General features: G+C 43.3%; 1 protein-coding gene across 1 annotated transcript; it reads right to left on the bottom strand.

Annotated features, from left to right (window-relative positions):
• Window positions 1–2,009: 2,009 nt before the first annotated feature.
• Window positions 2,010–3,035, bottom strand: LOC308102575 (kelch domain-containing protein 3-like; the record flags this gene model as incomplete). Its single annotated transcript, XM_080452342.1, has 1 exon — window positions 2,010–3,035. One exon carries the CDS (start codon window positions 3,033–3,035, stop codon window positions 2,010–2,012), a length of 1,026 nt encoding a protein of 341 aa, XP_080308468.1.
• Window positions 3,036–9,196: the final 6,161 nt, after the last annotated feature.

Genomic DNA, 9,196 nt, shown 5'->3' with positions numbered 1-9,196 from the left:
GTTTTTGTTAACTGAAAACTCTAGGAGTGGGAGTACCAGTGAGCGACAACCAGGAACAGACTGGGTGACAACCACGAAGAGCGTGGTGACATCTGGAGGGACACCGGGGTGGAGAGGGTTGGCAGCCCAATCCACTTCTTCTGTGAGGAAGAACCCAAAAGCTACAGACTGCGGTAAAACCTGCAAGGAGGGTTTAAAAATCCATCAAGGCAGAATGAGGTGTTTTTTCCCAGCAGCAATGACGACGCAACGCACAGAATAATGCCTACTTCTGGTCAGACGAAGGAGAAGCCATGCAGGCCCGGAGTCCTAGAGCCTCCTAGTGTCACCAACACCTGCTGCTAACATATCAACTGCCACCCGAAGCCCCCAAGAGACAGTGGGGGCAGTAGCATGCCACTTAGACAAACCCTACTTTATCATTAATTAAAACAAATAATTGGACCATAATTTACCAAACGCATACCATGGTAATTGAAAGAAGACTTTAAACTAGCGACTGAAAGCATAAAGTATTTATGACAATGTTTATTAAGGTAATACAATCAAGTGTAAAGTCCGGACCAGAAACCCATCCGCTTGAATAGAGAGATATTGCTTCTGCAGCCAGCAGGGGGGGAAATCATAGCGACATCTGCTGGGCCGTTAATGGTAAAAATGGTGGTGCATTTCATAGCGCTTTTATCCAAAGCGCTTTACGTAGATGGTGCATTACATTCACCCATTCACACACACATTCATACACCGATGGCGGAAGAAACCATGCAAGGCACCAACCTGCTCATCGGGAGCAATTAGGGGTTCAGCGTCTTGCTCGATCGAGCACACCTCAACACCAACTCAGGGGGAGCCCGGGATCGAACTGGGAACCTCGCGGTTCCCATCCAGCCGCTCTACCCTGAGCCACTGCCGCACCACTGCAGGCTAAAGAGATTCAGGAAATGGGCTTCAAATCCAGCAGCAATTCCTTGTCGCCTGCTCTGATCTGTAGGCTCGGACGATATGAACATTTCATGTCACGATTATTATGACCAAAATCAAAATATAATCAAAATATGCTTAGAACTATTAAAGGGACTACACCATGAATAACTGATTTGCACCCTGACGTCACGTCACGTCAGGGTACAATCCCTCCCGTTTTTCAGTTCCAACCAAAAAAATAATCTTTTTATTTATTTATTTTGTATTTATTTATTTTTTCTTATTTATCTTTTTTACTTTTTCCACACAGAACCAGGAGATAACATGCATACAAACTGGCTCAATAGCGCCCCGTGCCAAACAGGACAATGTGGTATTGCAGGTGAAAGTGCTTTATAAGCCAGAGAGAAGTTAGTTGGAATGAGTATATCTGAGGCTTGATTTAGGCTGAAACCTTTTGAAAAACGTTTGAGGGACATAAACAATATGATATTAAATATATATATTTTAATTCATGGTGTAGATCCTTTAAAATGCCACTTTTGTTTAACCACTTGAACCCCATCATCCATAGTCTGGGTTGGAACATTTGCCAAAAATAGCAGATTACAAGCTCACAATCGGCTCACATCGGCTATTTTTGGCAAAGAGATCTAGAGAGTGAAAAAAATCAAGTACATTGTGTTTTACCAATTCTAGAGGGTTTAAGTGGTACCATATGCAGCTCAGCTCGGCAAAGGTGAATTGATCCCAGTGCATTGCATACGATTATTGTGAGCGTTTTTTTTATCACGCTAAACGATAACAACGATTATCGTCCCCATCCCTACTCTGATCTCGTATCTACTGTTGGCTTTAATATTCACTCAAACAATTAGCAACAAAAAACAAAACAACAAAAACAAACAAACAAAAAACTCCCACTTCTCCTGTACAAACATCTGTTTCCTGAAGCTCTCTTCCATAACTGTCTGTTCCTTTTGTTTCCGCATTCATTGTTCATGGGAGATTTAGTCGGCTCACCGTTGTTCGTCTTCAAGATCTTGAACATCCACTGGAACACACAGGCAGCAAGCACACTCACGCTATCTTCTGTTTCCACCCTTGCCTGTTTTCCCCCCGATAGTAGGCTTGCCGTTCTTTTTCGCTATGTTCGTCATGGCCGCCATTTCCCATCTTATGTTGTGTGGGAGTCCTGATTGCTTTAGGCCGTACTGAATAACCGATAGCTTGCATAGAGTCTTCAGACTGGGACGGTCCAAGTCCAAGATGTACAGGTCGTATTTATTAAAGAGGACGACACGATCTCCCACCACGCAACAGCACATCCAGCACTTCCCAGGGGGCCGCCTGAGGGGGCCTTTCCCCTTGGGCTCGACCTTCCTCCAGGAGAAGGCCTCTGGGTTGAACTTCCACAGATCATTGAAGGACAAGGTGTTGTTCCAGTTGCTGCCACCGAATATGTACAGCTGTCCGTTGTAGGTGAACGCAGAATGACCAAAGCGTCCTTCTGGAAGAATCTCTGCTGTAGGCGTCTTCAGCCAGCGGTTGGACTCAAACACACTGATGTTGCTGTAGACGGCCCCCTCTTCCCCTAGGCCCCCAAATACAAAGACCTTTGTCCCGATGACTGAGGAAGACTGAAGCGATGAAGCGGGTGGTGGAGTGCCTGCAGCGTTAATTGAAGACCACACCATGGTGGTGGTGTCCAACGTGTATATTTTATTAGTGGGTCCTTTCAGCCTGGTGATTCCTCCGTAGACATACATGGCCATCCCCAAGACGCACGCCGAGTGGTTGCCCCTCGCATTCGGAACAGTCCCGGAAACCTTGGGCTTGAACCACAGGTGTTTGTCGACATCAAACACGTAGAGCACGTTGTTGTACTTACACTCTATGGACTTGTAGCTATACCCGCCCCAGACGTAGACCGCGTCTCCTATCAGCTCGGCCGTGTAGCCCTCGTCTATGGAGGGAACCACGGGGGGGTGCTTCCCTAATGCGGCGGTGACCCTGGGCAGCTGCTTCCAGTTTAAAGAGGCCGTGTTGAAGATGTGTACTTCGTTCTGCCCCATGACCTTATTTTTGCAGAACCCTCCAAAGGAGTACATGTCGAGTCCCACTGCTACGGCAACATGATAGATGCTCTCTGGAGCTCCTTTCAAATGAGCCGTCCAGGTCAACATTTGACCCAAACTAGGAAACACGTGGATTAAAAATAATTAGTTGAGTCTTGCCGTGTGAAAATACACACAAACACTGCCGATTATATTGGTCCAGCGACCTAAACGTCATGGGATGCTTGGCCAAACAGTGCAGCCGTTAGGTTGGGTTTTTTGATTGATTCATTGAATGTTTTATTAGTCAAAATGTAAACAGCTCGAGGTACAGTCAGACATTAAGGCTAAAAGGATAACCCCAAAAAAGTCCTGCGGACTTGTTTCCATTGTGGTCCTATGTATTCAATTCATCAACATGGCCAATCAGGTAATCCTGTGCCTGTTGACATGGCCAATAATCCTGATGTTTGGGCTGGTGACTGATATTGTCCTTCTATTAACCCATTAAGACCTGGAACGCATCTGTGTCATTTTTAGATTTGAGCTAAAAAGCATTATTTTACATTTTGGCTATTCAAAAACAGCAGATATACAAGCTCATAGCGTGGCACCGAGCGGCACCGCGCTATGAGCTTGTAGATCTGCATTTTTTTTTAAATCTTGACAATCTGAGCAAATCTTTTAATAATTCGTTGCTGTGCGGCAGAAACCAGCTAACTCCATTTTGAAGCTTTTGCATTTTTTCCCATGAATCAGGGCCATTGAACACCCTTTACGTCTGTGTGTTGGTAAAAAAAAATATTGAACAAATGAAAAGCATTAAAAAGCGCTTCTGACAAAACCAGCTAACTCCATTGGATCCTCAAACTTTCTGCTAAACTCCACCGGAGTTAGCTGGTTTTGCTGACTCCAGGCTCCACCCCCTTTTGACCTCCAACCTCATTGTAAGCTTGGAGGTCCATTCAGCTGTTCTTATCAATGATGAACAAAACCTCCTAACTCCACTTTTTTCATTTCCTGAAAAATGAACATTTTGGAGTTAACTGGTTTCTGCCAGACATGCAGCAGAGATATATGTTTTAATGCGAACTCCAATTTTTGCTCCAATTCAGCTGCGTAGCTCTGAATCTGTCTTGAGAGATTGCCTGCCTATACAGTGAGACCACAAAGGAAAATAAAAATCTGTATTCCATAAAGGTTTTCAGAAAAAAACGAAAGGTTGCTGACTGTATATCGTTGCTGTCGGGCAGAAACCTCTTATCTCCATATTCTAACTTTTTGTGTTTCGTAAATTAACGCCCTACTTGGTCATACTACAGCGTCACACAAAAGCATCAAAAGTAGCAGATCCACAAGCTAAAAAAACGCGGCGCAAAGCGCCACGCAGATCCACAAGCATGAAACGTGTCGCTTTTGTAGATCTGCTACTTTTGATACTTTTTTATTTTGAATCCTGAAAAGTAACAGTTTAGGACATAGGCCTATGAGGTTTCCACCCGACAGAAAATCTAAAGTGACACAGATGCTTTCCCGGTTTTAATTGAAGTCTTAAGGGAAGTTCGCACTGAGCACTATAACTATAATACTATAGTTATAGTGCTTACATAGTTTTAAAAATCGTTAAAAAAAGTCAAGTGGATGGCATACACCACAGTCCACAGCTGCCTATAGATGGGTTTCCTGTTTGTAAACATGAGAGGATGATGCGCGCGCAGTGGAGGGTTGAGCAGTAGAGGGCGCTATTACCCGCAGCAGCTCTAGTCAAATGTACATTCATAAAAGAAATGGTCTTCACCGGGTTTAATGAAAGTAGATTAAATGATGCAGTTTGTAATATCTTCTTTACTCTTAAAAAAAAAACTCTTAAAAAAAACTCTTAAAAATGATTTGTCGGAAGTTGGATCTGTTTGTATATAATAGCAGCATTATGCCTATTATGCCTAAAATAGCAGCATTATGCCTATCTAAATCCCGAAAATAACAACAGAGTGAATGGCGCTTCCGGTTCGTTCTACCACCCGCATGCGCAGATTGCGCACTCTGCTCTGTGATGACGTCGCGCGGAAACCCATCTATAATAGGCTCTATGCACAGCAGCCATATTTTGAAGACATTCACAGGTGTTACCAATGATAGCCTACTAATGAAGGCTCTGATCCATTCTGGTCAAACAGAGTCAGAGTGCTGATATTATGCATGTTGGCTCACTGGAAACACTCTGCTACACCAGTGGGTCTCACATTTGGGGTCCAGGGACCCGCATGGTTCCTTAAAGGTATAATGACATTCATTTTCACTTTATTTATTTTCAATGTTTTATTTGGGGTTTTATGACCTCAATTACACCCAAAAAACCTGAACTTAGAACATTCAGTGGATTTTCTGTGGTCTGGGGTTTTCTGAATAACTAGGCTGAAAAGTAATCTGAGCTTGGCCCTTCGACAGTGAGGTCACAGTCGATTAATCCCGCCCACTCTCCTCCTCGCCCCTCCCCTATCCTTTCCTTTGGGGGGGGCGGAGCAGAGGCGATGATTGACAGGCAAAATCCCTCACCAGCGACACCCGCAGGCAAAGATTTATTTTTTCATTGCAGTTGAAAAGGCTTTAGAAATGTGAGAGAAAAACACCTGCCATGGATCACTGGAATTGAATTTTCACTTAAAACTTTTTGTACACTTTTGAAGGACCAGGACAAAGACTTTGAATGTGGTGTAAAAGTGAATGTCATTAAACCTTTAAGGGGTTTCCAAATGTCTCCTTACGTGTGTAACTCTGAGAGTGTACAAATGGAACCAAATGGACCCGTAAGGGTCCATTTGGTTCCATTTGTACACTCTCAGAGTTATGGGGGTCGTGGAAATTGAAAAATATGAGAACCACTGTGCTACATGAAATGGAACAGAGCCTTCATTAGTATCATTGGTAACACCTGAAGGAAGTGAAAATACGGCTGCTGTGCATGGAGCCTATAGATAACAATGGTGAACCACATAGTTATCAGTGTTGCCATGTCTGCTTAGTATAAGCGACTTTGGGCTTGTTTTCCCATAAAGTTGCTTGTAAATATTGGTTGTTGGGGGTTGCGTTGTTTTTCGGCTTGTTTCTAAAGTGTAGTTGTTTATTTTGGGCTTGCTTCCTAATGCTGTTTAAACCAGTGGTTCTCAAACATTTCCAAATCAAGGACCCCCAAATTATTGTCCACGGACCCCCCTATCTGAAAATATTTTGTGCCAGGGACCCCTGTACCAGATTTGTGTTGTTAAAATGTTTCCAAAAATATTCAAAACGTTGAATATTTTTTAAAGATTATTTTTAAAATAGCAGATCTGCAAGCTCGTCGAGCTTGTAGATCGGCTATTTTCAAATATCCGATGCATTTAGGTTTAAAGTGTTCGTGTGGCCATAGTCGCTGCTTTTGGGCTGGTTTTGATAGATCTGGTTGCTTATTTCTCCCACGAAATGTGGCAACAATGATAGTTACATTAAATTATCGTATAGTTGTAGAGCTAATAATAATAATAATAATAATCTTTATTTATAGAGCACCTTTCAGACATAAATGCAGTTCAAAGTGCTTTACATTCAGGTTAAAAACACAAGTTAAACAAAACAGTAAGTTAAAATCTAGACAAGAGAAAAAATACAAAACAGTGAAAAAGCGTGTGTGGGGTGGGGGGACAGATTAAAAGGAGATCAGTTAAAAGCAAGATCATAGAAATGGGTTTTTAGCTGCCTCTTAAAACCGTCAACCGAGGTTGCCTGTCTGATATGCAGGGGGAGTAGGTTCCAAATCTTTGGTGCGTAGCTACCAAAGGCAGCCTCCCCATGTCTCTTGCCATTTGTTGACATCTCCGTCAACAGTCCAGCACCGAGTGACCTGACGGGGCGGCCTGGAACATACTTCTCTAGGCAATCTGACAGATAGCAAGGTGCTAGGCCATTCAAGGCTTTAAAAACAAGTAAAATAACTTTAAAATCTATTCTAAACTTCACAGGGATCCAGTGCAATGACGCAAGTACAGGCGTAATGTGGTCCCTTTTCCTGGTGTTCGTCAGGATTCTGGCTGCTGCATTTTGAATAAGTTGCAGCCGCTCAGTAGTTTTCTTGGGTAAGCCTGTATAAAGTGCATTACAGTAATCTAATCTTGATAAAACAAAGGCATGGGTCAATTTAGCGTCCTCTAAGGAGAACTCTTGCAATGTTTCTCAGGTGGTAAAAAGCTATTTGAGTGACATTGCTTATGTGTTTTCCAAAATTGAGGTCGGAGTCGAGGATAACACCCAGGTTTTTCACAGTTGGTTTTACCGGTGCGGACAGATTTCCAAGTATATTCATGACTACAAGCTTTTGAGCCTGTGCCAATGATGAGAATTTCCGTTTTATCTTGATTTAATTTCAGGGAATTGCTATTCATCCACTGCTCAATGCTGGAGAGGCAGTTGAGCAGGGGATGAAGTGAGTTACTGTTGTTTGGGTTTACGGATAGATACAGCTGGGTATCATCGGCATAGCTGTGGAAGTGGACACCATGACTACGTATAATTTCTCCAAGTGGGAGCACGTAAAGGGAGAATAACAGTGGACAGAGGATCGAGCCCTGGGGGACACCAAATAGGGAACTTCGCTTCTCTGAGACATAGTCTCCAAGACTCACAAAATAGTTCCGGCCTGTGAGGTAGGTGCGGAACCAGTTCAGTGTGGGTCCTGAGAGGCCAATCCGGGTTTCAAGTCTGTTCAGGAGTATTCCGTGGTCGATGGTGTCGAAAGCGGCACTCAAGTTGAGGAGGACAAGGACAGAAGCTTTCTTCAGGTCTGTGCTCAGTCTGATGTCATTCATGACTTTAATAAGTGCTGTCTCTGTGCTATTGGCGCAGAACTGTGACACAAGAGCTGGAACAGATTAACCTGTCATGGGGAGAGGCGCAACATGCTGCCAGGGACCGAATGCAATGGAGAGCGCTCATTGAAGCCTTATGTCCCATTGGGGACGAAGAGGAGTAAGTAAGTCTCTGTGCTATGTCCGCCTCTGAAACCGGACTGAAACTTTTCGTACATGTCATTTTTATGAAGGAACAGCTCTAGCTGTTTCAGCACTGCTTTTTCCAGAATCTTACCTATAAAGGGCAGGTTGGAAATTGGTCTGTAGTTGATCATAACAGAGGAGTCTAAATTAGGTTTTTTGAGTAATGGCCTAACTAAAGCGGTTTTAAGTGGGTCTGGGAAAGTGCCTGATGTTAGAGAGCATGCAGTTAACAATGTCCAGTAGTTCATTGATAAAACAGTCTACTGTCTCTTTAAAAAAGGAGGTTGGGATGGCATCCAGTGAACATGTGGAGGATTTTAGCTCAGAAAAAAAATTCCGGAGTTCCCCTTCATTAATTTCATTAAAATTATGTAGGTGGTTCAAAATCACTCTAATCACGGGGGGATTTGTATTAATATTATTATGAATTGAGATGCTATTTCGGATGTTGATAATCTTGTCTTCGAAGAACAAAGCGAGCTCCTCGCACTTTGACTGTGAGGGTTGGTGGAGATGCTCGTTGAGGTGGGGGGATTTAGAAGCCGGTCAATAGTGGAGAATAATATTCTGGGGTTGTTGCTATTATTACTTATTATTTTAGAGAAATAAGCCTGCCTTTCGTTGCGCAGAGCTTTATAGCTAAGTCTCTTTATAGCTAAGACTAAGGGCAGGTACACACTGTAGGACTTTTAAAATGGTCGGGGGTCGTCTGATCGTTAAGCATTTCACACTACAGGAGTTTATTTCTTGAAATCAGCTGTCATATATCGTTGTGGTTTTCACCCTATAGATTGGTCCCCGACCAGGGATTACACACTGTAGGATAGTTCACTAGGATGCTGTCCAGAGTCAGACCCAATACATACATGTGTTTGTTTTTATTCCAATTCATTTTAATCGACGTCTCCCGTGATATATCTCCCTCTCCCTCCCTCCCTCCCTCCCTCTCTCTCTCTCCCTCCCTCCCTCCCTCTCTCTCTCTCTCTCGTCAGAAGCAGTCAGCGTTTCCATGTCCGCTTATTATAAGCGACTTTGGGATTGTTTTTCTGTTGCTTGAAAGTGTAGTTGCTTATTTGGTCTTGTTTCCTAATGTTGTTTGAGCCAGTTGTTCTCAAAAAATTTCATGGCAAGGACCCCCAAATTAATATTTGTCCGCAGACCTCCCCCTTCTGAAGATATGTTGTGCCA

The sequence above is a fragment of the Gymnoscopelus braueri genome, assembly GCF_963280865.1.
Source record: "Gymnoscopelus braueri genome assembly, chromosome: 16".
Classification (NCBI taxonomy): domain Eukaryota; kingdom Metazoa; phylum Chordata; class Actinopteri; order Myctophiformes; family Myctophidae; genus Gymnoscopelus; species Gymnoscopelus braueri.
The sequence above is the reverse complement of the archived record's forward strand: the minus strand, read 5'-3'. Positions and strand labels throughout refer to the sequence as shown.